The sequence below is a fragment of the Scyliorhinus torazame genome, chromosome 1 (genome assembly GCF_047496885.1).
Source record: "Scyliorhinus torazame isolate Kashiwa2021f chromosome 1, sScyTor2.1, whole genome shotgun sequence".
Taxonomy (NCBI): Eukaryota; Metazoa; Chordata; class Chondrichthyes; order Carcharhiniformes; family Scyliorhinidae; genus Scyliorhinus; species Scyliorhinus torazame.
Genome location: NC_092707.1, coordinates 324,985,973 through 325,007,635, shown reverse-complemented (window position 1 = coordinate 325,007,635; position 21,663 = coordinate 324,985,973). Strand labels below are relative to the sequence as shown.

The 21,663-nt window shown below is 46.6% G+C and overlaps 1 protein-coding gene across 5 annotated transcripts in view; it reads right to left on the bottom strand.

The window, feature by feature from the left end:
- Positions 1 to 2,523: 2,523 nt before the first annotated feature.
- The window catches only part of taf1a (TATA box binding protein (TBP)-associated factor, RNA polymerase I, A), a 35,749-nt gene continuing 16,609 nt past the window's right edge, over positions 2,524 to 21,663 (bottom strand). For all 5 annotated transcript variants that reach the window (XM_072508231.1, XM_072508261.1, XM_072508271.1 and 2 more), the window contains 5 exons: positions 19,246 to 19,404; positions 16,159 to 16,225; positions 15,830 to 15,953; positions 9,384 to 9,538; positions 2,524 to 3,789 (listed from right to left, as the gene is read on the bottom strand). In XM_072508231.1, the coding sequence (XP_072364332.1) occupies positions 3,674 to 3,789; positions 9,384 to 9,538; positions 15,830 to 15,953; positions 16,159 to 16,225; positions 19,246 to 19,404 (621 nt within the window). In that variant the 3' untranslated portion in view covers positions 2,524 to 3,673. The remainder of the gene's footprint in view (positions 3,790 to 9,383; positions 9,539 to 15,829; positions 15,954 to 16,158; positions 16,226 to 19,245; positions 19,405 to 21,663) is intronic.

The following is a 21,663-nucleotide window of genomic DNA, read 5'->3' as shown; positions in this document are numbered from 1 at the left end:
CACTCATGAGAGGGACAGTGTGGGTACAGAAGTTAGGGAGACAGAATGTGATAAAATTAAAGAGATTAACATAAAGAGGTTCTGAGTGGTCTGGCAAGCTTAAAAGTAGACATATCTTCAGGGCCAGGTTGTTGAGTAAGGCAAGGGAGGAAATAGCAGGGAATAATTTTCAATTCCTCTCTGGCCACAGGACCAGAGGTTTTAAGGATAGCCAATGTTGTACCATTATTCAAGAGGGGAGGAAAGGACAAACCAGGAAACTACAGGCCTGTCAGTCGAACCTCAATGGGGGGAGGAAACTATTGGAAGCAATTCTGAGACAGAGGCCCGTAGTTTTCAACCATTGGTGGAAAGCCACAATCCATTGATACTGGAAGAAAAAAGTGCACTTACCTGTGCTGAGGAATTAGTGAACCTTCCTGATCCAGCGGCAGCCTTGGGCCTCCAGCGGGACTGGTATGCAGGCACCAGTGTGGCTCAGTTTCGATGTAACCAGACCCCCTTGTCCTGCAGCAGCTACGGGAATGCCCTGAGGGTAAGCATTTAAACTGCTTTCATTTCCTACAGTAATCCTTGAGATAAGAAAAGGGGAGGCTTATAGCAGATACCAATGGTTCAGAACAGCAGAAGCCCTAGAGACGTATAGAATGTGCAAAAGGGAACTTAAAAAGTAAATTAGGAGTAAAGAGGGGACATAAATGGATACTGGCAGATAAAATACAGGAAAATCTTAAATTGTTTTACAGGTACATTAAGCCCTCTTGTGAGTACAAGCAGATGAATTGCCTCAAGGATTTGCCAATATGCTTATAGATGTTGTTGCAAGCCATTACTTTCCTTCATCAGGAGATATTTTACACCACTGTTTACGAAAGGGAAATCATTTTTGTCAAGTTAAGAATTTTCTGAGGATGTAACTAATAAATAAAGGGAAACCAGAAGATGTAGTATATCTGGATTTTCAAAGAAGACATTCATTAAGGTGCAACATTAAAGATTAATAGGCAAGATAAGGATTCATGGATTTGAGGGTAATATAGTAACATAAATAGTGGATTGGTTAATGGACAGGAAGCAGTGAGTAGGGATAAATGGGAAATTTTCAAGTTGGAGTACTGGAGTACCGCAAGGATCAGTGCTGGGGTCCGTTATTTATGATCAATGACTTGGATGAAAGGACAGAGTAGTATATCTGGGTTTGCATATGATACAAAGCCTGGTGGAAATATAAGTTGTGAGGACATAAAGAAGCTGCAAAGAGAGGGGGACAAGATGGCATAGAGTAAAATGTGAGGAAGAATGTGGTTGTAAGAATAAAAAAACAGAATATCTTTTTTAAAGGTTGTGAAACTTGTAAATTTTCATGTTTAAAGAGCGTTGGATGCACTCATTTAAGGAACAAAGGTGGTTAGTACAGCACTCAATTAGGAAGGCAAATTGCATAATGAGGGAGGTCATTATTTATGGATTCGGGCACTTCATCACAAAAGTCAGAATCAAGCATCATCAGCTCACTTACAGGACAACTTGGATGCAGAGCAAGGCTCCTTCCACTCCCATCTCAATAAACAAAAACATGACTTATTTTGTACTTCCCACAGCAAATATTGAGGTCTATTAATTTGATAATTCTAACGCAAAATAAATTCTGCCCTTTGGAGTCACAGCAAGAGGAGTGGGAGAATCAGCTCCTTGAGCATGTTTTGCCATTCAACATGATCATGGCTGATCCGACTCCGAGCTCCATTTACTTGCTTTGGCTACATGTCCCGCAATATGTTAACCATTCGTCTCTCTCCGTTTTATATGCTTAACTGAGCTAGCATCTGGTGCTTGCTTTTGTGGATGGGACTTCCACATTTCTACTACTATGCGTGAATTGGTGTTTCCCAACTTCTCTCCTAAATAACCCAGGATTCCACCACCCCCCCATTCCCCGCAAAAATGATTTCGACATTGGCAGGACAGGAAGATCCCGCCAATGGTCAATGGCAAGCGGGAGAACACGCCGGGGAAGAGGCCACAAAATCCCGCCCTATGTTTCCCATCTTCTCGTGCTACTCTGTCATCAACAGAAAACGTTTCTTGCCATCGAACCCATTAATTTTTGTCTCGACTTTAAAAGCCTCAATCAAAATCACCCCTCAACCTTTTACAATTCCAAGAAATACATGTATAGGTCCTGTAATCTCTTCAATTTAATCACTGGAACCTTGAAAACACATTCTGGTGACGCTGACCTTTCAAGACTAATACATCCTTTCTAATGGTTAGTGCCCAGAACTGTAGACAGTACTTCAGCTGTGATAACACCTCTTCTCCTTTATGTTCGAACCTTCTAGGTAAAAAACGCTAACATTCTATTCGCCTTTTTGATTACCAGGAGCCAAGTCAAAATTAATTGCATTTAGCATTCAAACCATTCATTTCAGCTGAATTCTATGACACTCGAACCCACCATAAGCTTCCGTCCATTCCACCCCTGCCGCTGCACGGCCCTAATAAAGAAAAAAGCACCAAAAACCCAAGCACAATCATTTTATTTAAGTGTATTTCTTTTTTGCTGTATCAAATACATTAGTTTGTACATTTTTTTGTTAAAATAATATCATTCAACGTTTCTATTATGGGCTTGCAACAGTATAAAATGTCAAAAACTAGACTTTTTTTTACTCTTTTCCAATGAGCAGTTTTACGTACCATGGATATCTTAGAATCATAGAATAGAATCCAGACAGGGCAGGAGGACGCCATTTAGCCCATCGAATCTGCACCAACCCACAATGCAAAAGGAGGCCTTTTGGTCCATCATGTCTGCACCGACCCTCTGAAAGAACACCCTACCTAAGCCCACTCCCCAACCTATCCTGATAACCCAGTAACCCCACCTAACCTTTTGGATACTAAGGAGCAATTTATCATGGTCACCCCACCTAACCCGCACATCTTTGGACTGTGAGAGGAAACCAGAGCACCCGGAGGAAACCCACACGGACAGGGGGAGAATGTACAAACTCCACACTGACAGTCAGTCACCCAAGGCCAGAATTGAACCCGGGTTCCTGGCGCTGTGAAGCAGCAATGCTAACCACTGTGGCACCGTATGGTTTCTTATGGAATGTTCTCCAAAACAATCTCAACTAATGCTTCACATATCGCTTTTTGGTCTTTTGGCTAAGATCGAACGTGAGGTCAGGTGTAATGCCTGGATTTGGTATGTCTCTCTTGTGGGGACCATGAATTGTGGGGATTCAATTTGAATTTAAATTGGTTTTGGGAACAGGCGAGGAGATGGATTAGGGTTTGCCCCTGTCCACTCTGCTTTGACTTTGTAACTCTGATAAAGGAACAAAAATAACTAATGCCTCACACTGAAGAAAACCGTTGCCTGTTGGAAGAGGCAATAACCCACCTCTCAACCCCAATAATATGCTCTCCCTGCCCACCCCACGTCACATTCCTATTTCCTTTTAACAAAAGAGGAAGCTGCCAGCCAATAGTTTCTAAATCAGTGCAAAAAGTATCATAAAGCCGCATTTTTCTTACAGGTGAGAGAGTTAGAGAATGCTTGCAAAGCTATATCCTTCCCCCAAATGTTAAAAATTTAGGTCAATTCTATTTTCAAGTTTTATAAACTGTAAGTGCAGACTCCTCCAATTCAGACTCTTCCAATTCAACATGCGCTCAGCTGCAGCAGGTTGTGATCCTTCACATATTGCCTCATCTTCTTCAGTTTCACATTTTGGACTTTATATCCCAGGCGGTAAATGGTGGCAAAGTACTTACAACCTAAATGAGGAGTGAGAAACAGATTCAAACGTTGGAAAGATTAGCTGGGTTCAGCAAGGTGCATGCACAAATCTTCGTAAGCACAAAAAACAGAGACAAACAATCCCAAGCTGCTCTTCCGCAGCCCGCAACAGTTCGATCAACCCCATTTGAGAAATAGGTTTCCAAGGCTCAGCTCGGGAAATAAAACAAAATAACTCCAAAATTCCGAGTTGCAGAAAATTACTTGCGTTACTTTTTTCAAATGCAAGTACTCGGAATGTCCCATGCACGTTAACCCAAAAGCTACAATTTAGTAGAATCCAGATGGATTAGACAATGATGTAGTCTGCTTTCTAATCACTCCCCCACTCTGATTGCATGAATCTTTCTACTAATGGCTTTCCCAAAGAGACAACTTTTGTGTGTCACTTCAGTCGCGGAGTCATTATGCCTACATGACCAAAACTGCTTATGGCCAGGTACATGAGATTGACTCATGTTACTTAATTACAAGCCGCAGCAATCTGAAGAAAGTACTAGACGTTGATGGTTAAATAAATAATCTTTAGACTGTGAAAATAGACGTTTACAATTGTTAAAGAGGATCATCATTTTAGCCGCAATGGAGATGGATTTGGTTACAGTTTCTGCCGTGGTTTAAACGAAATGAAATGAAAATCGCTTATTGTAACAAGTATGCTTCAATGAAGTTACTGTGAAAAGCCCCTAGTCGCCACATTCCGGCACCCGTTCGGGAGGCTGGTACAGGAATTGAACCCACGCTGCTGGCCTGCCTTGGTCTGCTTAAAAGCCAGTGATTTAGCCCAGTGTGCTAAACCAGCCCCTACCCCGTTGTACTCCATTGTACTCCATTGTTTTTAAACAGAAAATTTCATTAATGTTATTTTTATTCCCTGTCCAATTTCAGATGTATGCTTTGGCGTCCTACTATTTTCCATCTTTCTCATTTAACAAATGTTTTAATCCTTAACAAACAACTAATTTAACTGATTTGACTTGAACGATTATTGATATGGTTTGGAAAGAGAAGGGCAGGAGGTGGAAAAGGGGGAAAGAGGGGGTAAAGTTAACTGCTGATGATATGAGCACACCTAAATAATAAAAGTAGATTAGGAAAGGATGATTAGATGATGGCACGTTTAAACAAAGGACAGAGATAAGCTCCTCCATAGTAGGCGGTAACAACCAAGTCAAGCATTCTTTAGCATACGAGGATACTGGGAGAGGCAAAAGGATTTCAGAAAAAGAGGGGGCAAAATGGCTAGAAAAGGGCAAAGGTGATCGCCATGGAGAATCAACAGATGCATGACAAAGCAAGAGGACGTAGCAAACCTGGCTAATAAGAACTGGATAACTCGTACAGCTGCGGTGATTTAGGAGTCATTGTATTTGGATGATGATCGCAATAGCAAAGGAGAGGAAGGAAAGAAGATCAAAGGTCATGACGATTGGAATAGAATAACGCACCAGTGGATTCTACCCGTAGCTTATCTACAGGCCTCCTGGGCTACCTACATGGCTGAGATACGTATTCAGTGCAACTATGCTGGGAACTGCACCCAATAATGGGAAGGAAATTCCAGAAAGGTTCAGGCCTTTCCATCACTATCTCTAGATATTGTTTATATCTTAGTAGCCTTCCCTGGCTTTACACTGGAAGATGAACATGGACAAGAGAAAAGCAGACAAGCAGCTCAAGAGGAAAAATGGGAGGAAAAAACAAGTTCGAGGAGAATGTTACGTGAGCCACATTTGGGGCAGCGGAAGCAGAGAAAGGGAATAGGTAAAATGGAAACATAGAAAAGTAGTGCAGGAGGGGAGAATCACAGAAACTTATAAAAGGAACTCCTAATTGCGTTGAAAAAAGAGCTCTCCACGACTCCGTTAGATGTAATATATTATTCAGATCTTTCGATTCCTGGTGATGATGAGTGTATTACTGCTGTCTCCGGAGATCATTGTGTTTACCTTTTGCACCTTTTGAGCTGGGACCTCTAGCCTCAATGCAGAGATTCAGGCAGAAAACTGGAGAAGCAGTGCAGACGACACCCGCCCCCCCCGCCACTTTACATCAGCTACTGCATTCAAGCAAGATTTTAAAGGTCTCATGTTTTTCAGTGGGTGAGCGGCTGGGGGTGTTGATGAGAAAATTCTGTCTCTCACATTATATGATTGTGGGACTGTTGGTGGGAAATCTTGCTTTTTACAATATCGAACTAATTCTTAACTATGTTGCAAATTGTATCTAACTCTACAGTTCGATATACTTTCTGTGTCTGCTACTGGAATAACAACCCTGTGAGCAAAACAAATGACTCATCACTAGGTGCGCACTCAGAGACAATGACTATTAACAAACTGCCCAAGGTCTGAATGCCTTAAAATATCCCTGCTCTGCCCGGCTAGCCACAAGCTGAAGAATTAGTAGCAACAGGAAAAGGCCGTAGATTAAAAACTAATAACCATTTATGGCATGGACTGAGATGACGGAGGACTAATTAGTTGCATTTAATGAATTGTGACACGAATAAAGGTGATTGGCTGTATGTAAATGAGATTACAAACTGATTTCGCTTTCGAATCTGTATATTAACCCGTGTGAGCCTCAGCTCAAATGAGAAAGAATGCTGACTAAAGGCTGCGGAGCCGCAGGCCTTTCTCCCAGAATTCTGATACAATAAACTGCTTCTTTACTCATCCAAAAGGCCTTTGTGTGAACATTTTACCACGACTCAGTTAGATGTAGCATATGATTCAGATCTTTCGATTCCTGATGATGATGAGTGTATTACTGCTGTCTCCGGAGATCATTGTGTGTTTACCTTTTGAGCCGGGACCTCTAGCCTCAATGCAGAGATTCAGGCAGATAACTGGAGAAGTAGTGCAGACGACCCCCCGACCCCCGACCTCCCCCCCCCCCCCCCCCCCCCTCTTCCCGCCACCCCACCTTTTTACATCAGCTACTGCATTCAAGCAAGATTTTAAAGGTCTCATGTTTTTCAGTGGGTGAGCGGCTGGGGGCATGTGTGCAGGTAGTCAGGGCGAGGATCGGCAGTAGTAGTCAGGTCATGAATGTGGCTGAGAATCAGTTGTTGTAGTGGGTTGAGTTAAACCAGAACTTAAACAGTAATGTTTTGTGCGCAAGTATCTGGGTAGAATGTAACTAGCCCAAATCTCCGACCCGAGGTAACAGATATAGTATCCATAGTAGCGCCAGTAAGCCCATTGCAAATTTAAACGTCCTGGGAAATTACACAGCATAAGAACTTCCTCAGAGTTCCAAGACGCACCAAAAACTTGAGCTCACATCACCACTCCTGATACTGAAAGATCTGGCCCAATGTTTTGTTAAGCCATAGAGACCACAGGGTCCTGCGGTTCATTTCCATTCTATGTTGAATTTCTGTTTCTGGGTTCATAGCTGGTATTAAGGACCACAAGTTAGGCAGCAACAGCTGTAGGTAGCACTTTCGACTTCACAAAGTGGATTAATTTTAAACACCCTACATCTTTTGAATAAGGTTTTGCGGCGCTAAATATTTGATTATAATTTTTAAGCAACATAAGAATTCCCTATGTAATCAGATGGATGAGTCCATTCAAAGTTTAACTGTAAAATAAATTTGCACAGACAATTTGCCACCAACTTACCAAATATTTCAAGTGTTAGCAAATGGCTGCGATTTCATCTCAAAGCAAGTAGATGAAAGACTGGCTTGAAACGACAGCCCAAGCAACTCACATAACGTTTTGCTGCAACTCAAGCAAGCATGACTGTGTGGCTCCACACAACTTTAAATACTAGTTCCAGATACAACTGGAGATCTGGGGCCTCATTCACACTTCGCTTCTCATCACTTTTCTAATTTAGTCATCAAAAAAAGTTTGAGCAACAACATCTTGTAATCATTTAGTTAGTGCCCTGAACATATTAAAATATACCAATGCTCTTCATTATAAACTAAATTACGACACTAAGCCACACAAGGTGCTATTAAGGCAGGTGACCTAAAGCGTGTCACAGAGATGGGCTTTGAGAAGCGAAGGAGGAAGAAACAGAGGTAGAGAGACAGAGGTTTAGGGAAGGAATTCCGGGGCTGAGCACCAAAGCAGTTGAAGGCATGACCACCAAAATGTGGGGTGGTCAAAACTGAGGATGCTCAAGAGACCAGAATTAGTGAAGGGCAAAGATCATGTAGGGTTGTGTGACTGGAGATTGGGAAGGGCTTGGCCAGGGAGAGATTTGCAAACAGGTTTGAGAATTTTCAAGTCAAGGCACTGCTTAACTGAGAGCCAATGCAGGTCAGCAAGCACAGGGACGAATGGGATTTAGTTAAGTTGGGACACAAGTAATAGTTTTGGATGACCTGAAATTTATGGTGTAGCCACCTAAAATGGCTGATTCCCGATTAATTTGGCCAAAACCCGATGTAACATGGCTAACCGAAAAGGCTGATGGGAAAAGCAGCCAACAGGGCACAAACGGACAGCTGCAGACAGAACAGCGTATTCGGCTCTGGGGAAGTCGGCCCAGATTGATACCTGCGACCATTAGCAGCACGTCAACTCAGACATCTGCAGTTTAATCGGCTATCGCCGTGAACAATTGCAACATATTAGCAATTGAATGCCGATCCAGACCTCTCGGTACCCCCCGATCAAGGAATCGCCCCATTATTGGAGCATATCGAACCCAGTGATTGGGAACAAGTCCAATCACTTGTGACCATGGTAAGGTCCGCCCCGAGAGGCGGGAAGCCCCTGGGACCTATAAAAGATAGGGGCCAAGTTCAGATCGACCCTTCTCTCCCTTCTTCTCCTGCTCGCAACCTTCGCAAGAACCATCGACCAGCAACCGTAAGTTTGACTCCAGCGATCGCTACCCGATAGAGACTCCTAGCCATGGACCTGTATCAGCCTTTGAATCCCGCAGGCCAGACCCAATTCGATAAGCCATTTGTTTCCCTGACCTGGTGGGCCACTCCCAAAAGTTAAGTATTGGCCAGTAGTGGTAGGTAGTGATATAGAAAGTAGGATTATTGTGTAAGTATTTATTGCTGTACATAATAAATGACCATTGATTTAATCTTACTAAGCGGTGTGCTGACTTATTAATCATAACTACAGCTTGAACCACGTGGTGGTATCAGAAAGATACCTGGCGACTCGTGAGCAAAGGTGACAGAATTAGAGCTAATAAAACTAAGGCTAATAAGAGCAACAATGGGGTGTAAAATGTGGAACCCGTCATCGTCTTTACAATACTATGGGCTTAGCCAAATAAGTCTCAACTCCATGTACATAACAGACAATGCTGAAAAGACTCAGCAAATCTGGCATCATCTGGGGGAGGAAAGAGAGAGACAGAGAGACGGAGTTAACATTTCACATCCATGTGACTTCTTCAAAGGCTCTGAAGAGTCGAACGGACTTGAAAAGTTAAGTCTGCCTCTCGCTCTACACAGCTGCTGCCAGACCTGCTGAATCTTTCCAGCATTTTCTGTTTTTATTCCACACTTCCAGTATCTGCAGCAATTTGCTTTTATTCCCCAACCATAGCATTGGCCTGAAAGTGGGATTTTGAAGTTTACCTTTCCCCATTAGGATTCCTGCAATCATCGCTTTCCTACAAGCGGAGCTCTCATTTTCTTCAAAGTCCCGATGTGCTCGGAATTCACTGAAATGAAATGCAGGCCACCAATCTTGTCTCAACTCCCACTGCTCTTTGATCCAGTCAGAGTGACCCCTAAAGAAACAGAAAATAATCACACTGTAAAATCTGATCAAAAAAATAATTGTTTTCAAACTTATGGTAATAAAATGAACCAGCAACTTGTGGCTTCCAACCTCACTTGACTATTAGTTATTTATAAAACAGCTTTAAAATAACAAGAACTCCTCACTTCCCTCACGGGAACAATAAAAGACAAAATCTTCTATTGGGCCACATAAGGAAATATCAGATCAGACAAAAAGAGTCGTCAAGAGATAGGGTTTAAGGAGTGTCTTAAAAGGAGGAAAGCGATTGAGAGAAGCCGAGGGGTTCTGGGATCAAACCCTAGAGTTTGGGGCCTTGCCATTTGAACGCACAGCCACCAATCCTGGAGCAATTAGAATCACCGTTGTCCGAATTAAACAAACGCAGCGATCTTGGAGGTTGGTTGTGGAGTTGGAAGAAATTGTGGCGACGAGGAGGGAATGTTTACCTTTGTCACAGTCACTTAGGAAGTAATTTGTGACTTTGACAGAAGCTCCGTGGTTACCCCTGCTGCCTCACGCGCCAAGGACTCGGGCTCAATTCCAGCCTTGGGTGACTGTCAGTGTGGGGTTTGCACATTCTCCCCATGTCTACATGGGTATCCTCCCACAGTCCAAAGATGTGCAGCTTAGGTGGGGTAACAGGGATAGGATGCTAGAGGGTTGGTGCAGACTCGCTGGCCGAATTGCCTCCTTCTGCACTGTAGAGATTGTTTGGTTTTCAATCCCATAACAGGAGTTAAAACTCGATTGAACAGATTCAAACATCGAGCTCTGAAACAGATGGGAAGAGATTTGGGTAGGAAAAGGAGGTGAGAGTTTGCAATGGAAGATGGGGGTCAAGGGTTGGTCTTTTGAGGAGAGGGGTGGTCACAGCAGATTTGAAGGCAAGGACAGTCCCCGAGGAGAGAGAATGTCCGTGCATCGAGGAACTTTCTTTAAGGTGAGAGGTTAAACTAAGGCCCCAGCTACCTTAACCAATATAAAAGAATCTCATGTCAGTATCCAAGCTACAACCTGAGTAGTTCTCCCAATGACTCGATCAAGATTTAAGCTTCAACTGCCACAGAAACAGATTATCTGGTCATTCAATTCATTGCTACTCGTGGCATCTTACTGTGAGCAGATCGCTATTACATGGGCTTCCAGTGACGTCGATGTGCTGAGCAGTTGGACGTCAGGTTGCTCTCCTCCCGTGGATCTGAAAAATAGCCACTTTTTAACGAAAACTTGCCAGAAAACCCGGCAATTCATTCCCCAACCTTATTAAGACTGGGGAAGGAAGAAAAAGAGGGAAACAAAATGCCCGGAAAAAGCCAGTCTAGGGACTGAACAGAGACCAGGGGCGGGATTCTCCGACACCATGCTGGGTCGGAGAATCGTCGGGGGCTGGCGTGAATCCCGCCCCCGCCGCGTCCCGAAGTCTCCGCCACCAGAGATTCGGCGGGGGCAGGAATCGCCATTCCATTACGCCGGAACCCCGCCGGGTAGGGGAGAATCCCGCCCCAGGAGTGGAAGGGGCCAGGAATGGGAGGAGGGGGGGGGGGGGCACGCGAAACTCTGGCACAAATACAGCTCGCCCTGAGCAGAGTGGAAAAGAGACTGGAGGCCCAGGAGGCTACCATCAAGGGCTTGATGAAAGCCGCAACCGACCAGAGCGATCAGATTGTGGCACTGGAGAAAGACGTGGCTAGGTTGGTCGCGATGCAGGTCTGCCTGAGGGGTAAAGTCGAGGACCAGGAGAACCGCTCAAGGAGGCTAAACTTGTGGATTGTGGGCCTAGCTGAGGGATTCGGGGGCAGGGGCCCCACGAACTACGTGGCCCAGATGCTGGCCAACCTGGTGGGAAGGGAGACTTTCCCCAACCCACCAGAAATAGACATGGCCCACCGGTCGCTGCGTCCGAAACTCAAAGTCGGGGAGCAACCGAGGGCAGTAATAGCCAAATTGCACCAGAACCAGGACAGAGAAAGAATCCTACGCTGGGAAGGACACAAAATAAGAATATAACAGGACATTGGGGCTGACCTGCCAAGCGACGGGTGGAATTTAACAGGGCGAAGGCAGCACTGTACAAGAACGGCGTATGCTTTGGTATGCTGTACGAAAAGTTGTGGGTCGCATGCCAAGGCAAGGAACACTTCTTCACAGCCCCTGGCGAGGCAGACAAGTTCGTTGTGAAGTGCCCCCCCCCCCCCCCCCCCCCCCCCCCACCGCTCCCCAACCCCCCTCCCCAAAACATATCCTGAGCGACAAGTAGCAAGCTGACACCTGAAAGACCGCTTCGCGTGGGAGAACGTGGCCTCGTTCGAGAGCAGTGGAAAAGGGAAAGCGGAATGGCAAACGAGAGGAGAGCAGGGTAAGAGAGGGAAAGAACGGGCAGGAACTATAGAGAGCAGGCGAGGGAAAAACAAGACAGTAATTTCCAAGAAGGGGGTCACCACACTAGTGGGAAAGCTAACACCGGGAGCATGCAGCGGATAAAGGCTGTGGTGCACCTCCGACAGGGGGGACAGCACCAGGCAGGGGGTGGGGGAACAAACAACAGGGACAGGGGAGCAAGGGAGAAAAGAGCAAAAGAACTGGGGAAAGGGGTTCATAGGGAGAGGGGGAAAAACAGGACCAGAACGAAAGCGGCAATATGGCTACAAAGGGCCGCAACCAGGGGCCCAGAGCAAGGAAGCACTGCAAGCAACCGCCTAGTATGGTCTTTGGGCGAAGGGAGATCCCAGAGTGCAGGGGCCTACCCACATGGCGGACACAGCTGGCGGCCATGTTGGGTGCCCCCTGGACAAAGGGAAACCATGGAGCACAGGGACCCGACTGCATGGGGAGAGCAGTGTCAGTGGCCATCTAGGACGGCCCCCGAACAAAGTGAAACCCCGGAGTGTAGGAGCGCGTCCACCAGGTAAGTATGATTAATCTCACAAGAGTGAGGGGACAAAAGCCCATCAGGACAGCCACCTGGAACGACAGGGGACTTAACGGCCCAGTGAAAAGATCCAGTCTTCACCCACCTAAGAAACATGAAAACCGACATAGTCTTCCTCCAAGTGATACACCCGAGAGAGCAGGATCGCCTGCGGGTAAAGAAGTGCTGGGTGGGACATCTGTGGGAGATGTTCACATACTCGCTGGCGAGGGGCACACTGCTAGCTACACGAGCGCAAGCCTCAATCTCGCTAATACCCAAGAAAGACAAAGACCCAACGGAGTGTGGTTCGTACAGACCCACCTCACTACTAAACTTGGACGCCAAAATACTGGCCAAGATCCTAGCCAAAAGGCTGGAGAACTGTGTACCAGAGGTGGTCGCAGAGGATGAAATGAGCTTTGTCAAAGGTAGACAGCTAGCCTCGAACATCAGGCGCCTGCTGAACATGATCATGACCCCACCTAAGGTGGTCATCTCCCTGGACGCAGAAAAGGCCTTTGACAGAATCAAGTGGAAGTGCCTCATAGAGGTACTGGAATGGTTCGGGTTTGGAACAAGGTTCACCTCCTGGGTAAAACTACTGTACAACGCTCCCATGGCGAGTGTACGGACAAACAACACCAGCTCCCAGTACTTCCAGCTGCACAGGAGCACGAGGCATGGATGCCCGTTGTCCTGCTGCTGTTCGCCCTAGCGATTGCATTCAGAACAGCAAAGAACTGGAGGGGAATCCAAAGGGGAGGCAGAGAGTACCGAGTCTCGCTCTATGCAGATGACCTGCTCCTCTGTATCTCAGACCCATGAAGCAGCAGGGAAGGAATCATCACGCTCCTGAAAGAGTTTGGTGCCTTCTCGGGCGACAAACTCAACGTGAGCAAAAGTGAGATCTTCCTGGTGAACCAGTAAGGGGGAGGGGCAGCACTGGTGGGGCTGCAGTTTAAACAAGCCCAACACAAATTCCGCTACCTGGGGATCCAAATCGCTCGCGACTGTACGGTGGTTCCCAAGTGGGACCTGACCAGCCTGACAGAGGAAGTCAAAAAGGACCTGCAGAAGTGGAACACATTCCCCACTCTCCCTGGCAGGGAGGCAGGGAAGAATGCTCGGACAAAGCCCCCATCTGCAATAACCATAGCTTCACGTCAGCACTCACTGGCACCACCGCCTTTAAAAGGTTGAGACAGGGTGGGCGGACACGGACAGTCAAGGAGCTATACACCGACGGCAGGACCACAACACTGGATGAACTGACGGAGAGATTCCAGCTAGCTAAGGGCAACAAACTCGGGTACCTGCAGCTTAAAAACCTCCTACGGAAGTCGACAAGGACATACCCGCGACCACCACAACGGACGCTACTCGAAGAACTACTGCACACAGACATTTTAGGCAGAGGGAACTGTAGCGACACGTACAACCAACTGATAGAGAGGGCCATCACCAAACTGAACAAAAAGGAGGAAATGGGAGGAAGACGTGGGGTTCGAAATAGGGTGAGGATTCTGGAGCGAAGCACTGCACAGGGTTAACTCCACCTCGTGAGCAAGAATCAACCTAACGCAACTAAAGGTGGTACATAGAGCCCACTTAACAAGAACCCATATGAGTAGGTTCTCCCCGGAGATGGAAGACAGATGTGAACGGTGCCAAGGAGGCCCGGTCCACCACGCCCACATGTTCTGGTCTTGCCCCAGACCTGCTGCGTACTGGACAGCCTTCTTCGAGGTAATGTCCATGGGATGAGGGTGGAGCCATGCCCAAAAGTGGCATCTTCGGGGTATCAGACCAGCTAGATCTATTCCTGGGAGGAGGGCGGACGCCCTTGCCTTTGCCTCCCTGATCGCCCGCCTTAGAATCCTGTTCGGCTGGCGGTCAGCAGCACCACCCAAAGCTGCAGACTGGTTGTCCGACCTCAGAATCTCCCCGAATGGAAAAAATCATATTCACCATCTGAGGGGCAGAAGAAGGCTTCCTCAAAACATGGGAGCCATTCAACCAACTGTTCCGGGACCTGTTTACAGCTAACAAACAAATAAACAAGTAGCCAAGAGCCAGGGAAAAGTAGCCAGGACATGATAGGAGAGAGGGAAGGGAGGGAGGGGGGGTGCCAAGAGGTAGTAGCCAAAACCAGCGGGAAAGAAAGAGTAGCAGAGAAAAAGCAGGTGGGAGGGGAACCAAGGAGGGAGGATGAGGGAAGGAGAAAAACAGAGGGAAACCAGAAGGGGGGGGGGGAAAGAATAGGGAGCATAAACTGCGGGGAGAGCGCAGGAAACGACAACAACCATAACAAGGACTGCAAGGCGAAAGAAGGAAAGAAGGAACAGGAAGAAGGAACGGCAGATGGCCGAAGCGGAGGCAAATGGACAAAAAAACAAAAGACCAAGAGATGCAAGTGACATCTGCCCCTTCACCCGGTGTTGATTTGCTTGTTTTATGTAAAAAAAAAAGAGGGGTGGGGAAAGCTCCCCTTTTCTGCGATATTCTTTGATTTTTTTAAATATATACTTCCTTTGGTATTTTTTGTTTCTCGGTGTGTACATTTGTAAGTATAATATGCATAAATCCCAATAAAAGCATTAAAAAAAAGATTGCTATCACATAGCCAAACATGTAAGCCAATGGTCACACTGAAGTCCTTGTGGATGTCATAGGAATGTGAAAGACACTCTGCGGGATGTTCCGTCAGCAGGATCCTCAGCTTCATTGGCAGTGCACCCACACCAGCAGGTTTCCTGATGGCGTGGGTGGTCACAATGGGAAACCCAATTGGCCCTCTGCGGGAACAGTGAATCCTGCTGCCAGCAGGCTATTCACCCAGCCCCTCACTTCTTATCCAGTCATCCATCCATCTCCCAGTCTAGTCCCCCCCCTCCCCTTCCACCAGACTGAATATCCAACGTCTGGGCAACCAGGTTGGGGTCATGGAGCCAAGAATTCTCCAGTCTCTCTGCACTTGAATTGGGAGTAAAAATCTGAGCCTGAATGTTATAGCATTTGAGAAAGTGTCTTCAGATTAAACCATCAATAACAAAACTTCAGTTAGTTTAAGGATTTGTACTTCAGTAATATGTAGACGGAAACTGAGAACTGGCAACACAAACTGGGCTAAGCCTTCAAATCAACATGCTACCGCTAGGATTCAAGTGAAGTCGCTCCTTTGCCACTAATACCCAAGCAGAAATCAACAGTCAACTGCTTGATCGAGCATTTTATGGGATCAATTGCGATCCTATCTATACAGCATTTTACCAATCAGAAATTGCAATCTGCAACACGACTGAACAAAGGATTCAGTGAAAGCCGACAAAGTAATAAAATAGTTGATGCTTTTCCAAGTGTACGTACTGAGCTATAGCTTTCTTCATCTGCTTCATTAAACGTTTCCACGTGCAGTCGTTTTCTTTCCAGGTCGGGAAATCCAGAAGGCAGAAGAGGACACCCAGAGCCTCCTTATGATGCTTCTTTTTTTCTGTAAGAATAAAAGTACTAAGATCACATGGATTAGGCATCTGGTTTTAACAATGATAGGTTTCCTTCAACCAACTGGCTTCACAGTTCCAAAGCGTCACCTTGGTCAGTAGATACCACTCGCGTCTCAAGTCTGGCACTGGAGTTCAAATTCCTATTGTACACACGATTTTCAGCACAAACAATATTTTCACCAAAGTACTAACCTGATTGCAGCAGGAGTGAATGAAATTCCAACATCAGTTCATGGGAAGGAACCAGTTGATACAATATCTGGAGAGATTCAATAGAAACATTTCAACAAACGCAACACCCTGAAGGGGTACAGCAGGATGGCACAGATTCAAATCTCCCTTTATTTTACGTTATGCAATGTATTTTTGAACCAGGAGGGCACAAGGCTAACAAAATGTTACTTCCTATTAATAGCTGCATTACAGGTTTGTTGAAAGGTTATGCCACACAGAAACTTTTCAAAAAATGGCTGCTTCCACAACAGGTCGCTTGTACGCAAAGATGAGTATATACCCTGAATAAGTTAGCAGTCAAGGATGTACTTTATCAATGGGGTCTTAGATCCTGGTTTCTGGGAAGAGTTTGTCTTTTCATAGAACACGATTTAGAGAAGAAAAGAAAGATCAAGGAAAATTTTCCAATTGTTATTAAAGACAACCGAGGAATTTTAAGCATTTTGGAAGGTCTAAAACGGGTAGGGAATATACAGTGAATGGTAGCACCCTCAAGAGTATTGACAGTCAGAGAGATCCAGGTGTACAGGTCTACAGGTCACTGAAAGGGGCAAACACAGGTGGAGAAGGTAGTCAAGAAGGCATACGGCATACTTGCCTTCATTGGCCGCGGCACCGAGTATAAAAATTGACAAGTCATGTTGCAGCTGTATTATGAGGGGCATAGACAGAGTGGATAGTCAGAGACTTTTTCCCTGGGTAGTGGGGTCAATTACTTGGGGGCAAAGATTTAAGGTGCGAGGGGCAAGGTTTACAGATGTATGAGGCAAGTTTTTTTTACACAGATGGTAGTGGGTGCCTGGAACTTGCTGCCGGAGGAGGTGGTGGAAGCAGAGACGATAGTGACGCTTAAGGGGCATCTTGAAAAATACATGAATAGGATGGAAATAAAGGGATACGGACCCCGGAAGTGTACAAGATTTTAGTTTAGAAGGGCAGCATGGTCGGCGCAGGCTTGGAGGGCCGAAGGGCCTGTTCCTGTGCTGTACTTTTCTTTGTTCTTTGTTTTAATTGTATAAACATTGCAGTAAACGCCAGATTAAACCCTTGGTTAACTGAGCTTGTGGTTAATCGAGAGTTTGAGTATCTGCGGGTGTATTTTGCGCTTGTGCCCAGAATGCCATATAATTAGTAGAGATACAACCAGGATTATTAACTCCTCACTCCTCAGATTATTAGCTCCACCCTTGGGCAATTGATCCTTGGAAAGGAATAGCAAAACGTATCTCTGGCCGCTCAAGTCATCGACAGTTTTCCACAAGAATTTAGACCTCCAGCCTGAAGCTGGACTTTCAACACAGCCATCCCGACCATTTTTAGAGATCAAAGGCTACCGTCCGAGTTAAATTATTCTAAAAGCATATCCAAATATCTCAGTTGCAGTCGAAAAGAGGGTCAGGGTTGGTCATTGTCTCAGGACCTACAATTAACAGTGAACAGAGCAGCCATGTTGAGGATTGAAAGTGTTTTTAGCCAAATTGTAGTGATATTGGTCTGAGGGTTTTTTCCTTCATGTTGCAGGATTCTGGGCGGGATTCTCCACTCCCACGCCGAAGTGCCCACGCCGTCGTGAACGCCGTCGAGGTTCACAACGGCGCGAAACAGGCCCTATCTCGACCGATTCAGGGCCCGATAATGGGCTAGGAGCGGGGCCGCGTCATTTACACTCGCCAGGCCTTGTCGCCACGTAAAGGCGCCGCCGCATACATGACGCGGCGGGCGCCGCATAACTGGCATCACCCGCACATCGTGGTTGCCGTCCTCTCCGAGTCCGCCCCGCAAGAAGATGTCAGACGGATCTTGCGGGGCTGCGGAAGAAAGGAAGTCCTCCTTCAGAGAGGACGGCCCGACGATCGGTGGGCACCGATCGCGGGCCAGACCCCATTTGAGGCCCCCCCTGGTGCGGGATCCCCCCTCCCCCTCCCGCAGGCCGCCCCCCCAGCGTTCCCGCCGGCAGCGACCAGGTGCGGACGGCGCCGGGGGGAACCCGCCATTTTGGCCTGGCCGCTCGGCCCATCCAGGCCTGAGAATAGCAGGGGTGCCGGAAAATTGCCATTTTGGGTGTCTCGGGCGATTCTCCGGCCTGCGCCGTGCGGAACTCGACGGGGCCGTTCTCGCCGTTTGGGAGAATCGCGGGACGGCGTCGCGGGAAAATTCGGCGACCCAGGCGATTCTCCCAACCGGTGCGGGAGTGGAGAATCCCGCCCAAGGTGTGGGGTTTTGCCTGTATTTGTCTAAGTTTAAACTTGACTTTGTCAGGTAGTTTTAAATTTTGGGGTATTTTACTGTGGGGTGGTGGGTGATTTAATAACACTATTGTGAAAAATCAGACAGAACCGGTCTCTTTGGTCATTGCATTGAAGCCATACAATTGAGAATCTGGTGTCACGGACAATAATGAGTGTGGGGAGGGTCCCTGAGCAAGAGGAGAAGGTAAACCCCTCTAGTCCGACCCACCCCATGACTAACTACCGTCTCAGTATCCATCCCCCCTCAGCCCACCACGGTACACCCCAACATCCCTGACCCCCATCCCTCCGCGCCCCCCTGCAATGGTATTCCATCGACACCCCCCACCGGCATTGTATTCCACCGATCCCCCTCCCCATTAGATTTCATCAACGTCCACAGGTCCAACCCTCATCTCTGACCCTGCTGGACCCCACCCCTCTAACCCGGCTCTGGACCGCCCAGATGCCTCCCCATGCAGGAAACAGACTAGAACATGTAGAAAACGACTGACCATTCCATGCAGCTAAGGTAACAGCTCTCAAAGCGCCAGACATTCCCTCCACCCCAGGAGAGAGATTTCCCTTCGACAAGGGAACGGACCAAAGAACTGCGTGCAAACAAGTCTTAAAAGTTTGCCTTGAGATACTGCACATGGACAAATCCAAGAGCAGGAACAAGGCAGCAGGAGCATAAACGCCACACACCCAACTCGTGTTATGTGGGCAAATGTGGTTTCTGTGCCAAAAAAGTAAAACGATACAGGCTATAAATCAGTCGGTGAAGCAGATCAGAACCTTCTAGTGGTGTTCTTACCCTCAGTACTTTCATGAGTTTTTTAGGTGAGGCTTCATGTCTCTTCAGAAATTCGTACAAATACACGTGAGCATTTGGGTTTGGTGGAAATTTGCTGTTGTAAGCGTAATTGTTTAAAACCGTCAGGGCTTCTTCAAAACCATCATAGAAGTCAAGCAGCTGAAATCAAAAACAAGGCAAGTCACCAACATTTACAGTAAGAGGTACAATACCGACAGAGCTTCAAATTAAATCCATACAAGATTATCTACCCATGCACATCCATGACAGTTTCTGAAGAGGCAAATTTTAACCAACTAGCTAGGTAATCATTCTGTATCTTCTGTAGACTTGAAAATATTACACCAGAGGAAGCGGGAGCCTGTGTAGGAGGCAGCTGTCGGGACACCTTGGACATCAATGAAATTTAGACAAGGAAACTTCCAAAGACAGAGAGTACGAGCCAAGTGAAAGGAGTTGACATTTCTAGCACAAATGCCAAAACAGAGCACATATCTACATCTAAGGGATTATAAAATGGATGGAATTAAAATGCCTTTTTCCATGGGTCAGTGGAAACTCTTTCCATTACTTGTGATAGGAACAGATCATCTAATCTCAGTGCCACATTGATCCAATATGATCCGCCCATTGAACTCACACAGGCTTGTGCTTCCAAGCTCCAAGTCTTGACTTTCCACGCAACAAATCGAGAGAGCACTAAAACCATTGTCTACAGGAATCTCCAAGAGTTAGCATTATTTCGAAGCAAGGGTGGAATGCAGCACCACGAGAAGGCAGTAGGCTTAGTTAATTGAGCAAGGGGAAGCTTTAAAAAAAAAAATCTTGCATTTCATGCTTCCTCTTATTGCTGCACATATATAATGCTAGCTTTTCTTAAATATAGATCCCAGCAGCTTCACCACCTTCACCCAATGAACGATGTTCCCAACCAAGCAGCAGTTCCAATATCTCCGTCTGCAGATGCCACAACCTTGCCAAACTCAGCTACACATTGGACACAGTTAACATGGTTCGAATTCCAGGAGTGTGGTTCAAATTACCGGGCATTTAATCTGCTGTTTGCTGCAGCATTGCTTCAAAGAGTTGTTCCGAAGTGGATTGAAAGGTCGCGGTTGGATGCAAGAATCCAGTCTTCCTAACGGTGGATGCGAGCCCGTCAAGTAACTGCCCATCTTGCTTGAGGACAACTCAAATCAGTTCTGCATACTGTGGTTCAGCAGCATACGGATCGCAACAATGTGTGTTTTCCTCAGAGCCTAGCAAGCTGGGTTACATGCAACAGTGCATGGAGCACGAAAATTCACTAAACTTTTAAATAAATGAAGCCTGCATGCAAGTCTGAAAGCACCATCTAGTGGACAAGTACATGCAAGATTCATGTTGAAAATGCTCAAGGTTCTCCACCAGTAAAGATTATGGGCAATTGAAAATGTGAGGAAAAAGGTTCGCGAAATTACCACCTCCACTTCAGTCAGTATTCAGTGTTTTCCCCCTTTGCAGTTTGACTTCCTTGGCCACGATCAGCAAGACTTCCTGATTCCCCAACGTACCTTGGGAAGAAATAATTTAAATAGCTAGCAGTGGCCGCACGGATTTTCTAACCACTCACCCAGGTCAGGATTTTCCAGTCCGGCCTGTGGCCGGAATTGGCATGGGCGGGACCGAAAAATCTGGGGAGCAGCCAAACATCCGTTGACTTTGGGTGGAGATGTCTGGCCTCACTGTCAAACCCAAGAAAGCACTTGCCCTTTCTTAATAAGGTCGCTGGTGACCTCGGGCCATCCCAAAGCACTGCACTCCAGCAAAGTATTTTTTTGATGTATGGTCATTTGTGTAATGTAAGGTTTTCGGGCAATTCGGCCCTTTTGGAGAAACTCAGAGACTGTAAACTGACTTTCCAGCCAAGGGAACAGAACCAGTTTTCCCAGCAGGCTTGGCCCGCTGAGCTGAGTGGGGACATAAGCACATAAACATTTACAAACACCCCCCTAGGAGCTACAAGGAAGAAGGAGCCAGACAACAAGATAACATCATGACACAGACAAAGGGGCACGGGAATACACAGGAGGCTTGCATGCAAGCAGGACAATGGGATGGTCATAGCCCCATGCAAATGTAAATGACCTGGCCTCCACCAGAGCAGAATCCAATTAACACCCCATCAACACAGCGAGGTGAGAATAGCAGCCATCTCCGGAGCAGCTGGAAGACACTGAAATTCTCCACAGAAGAGCCTAACCTCGTTAAACTAGAAATCAGACTGTCTGAGTCCAGCATATTGCGCTGGAAAAGCCCCTAGAAAATCAGCGGTAGAGAAAAACCAAGTTGGAGGCGGACCTGGGGGAGGTACTCCAATCTTGACAGGAGCTACCGGCAGAAACTCACTGGGAGGAGGGGGGGCGGAGCCAGCGCCAA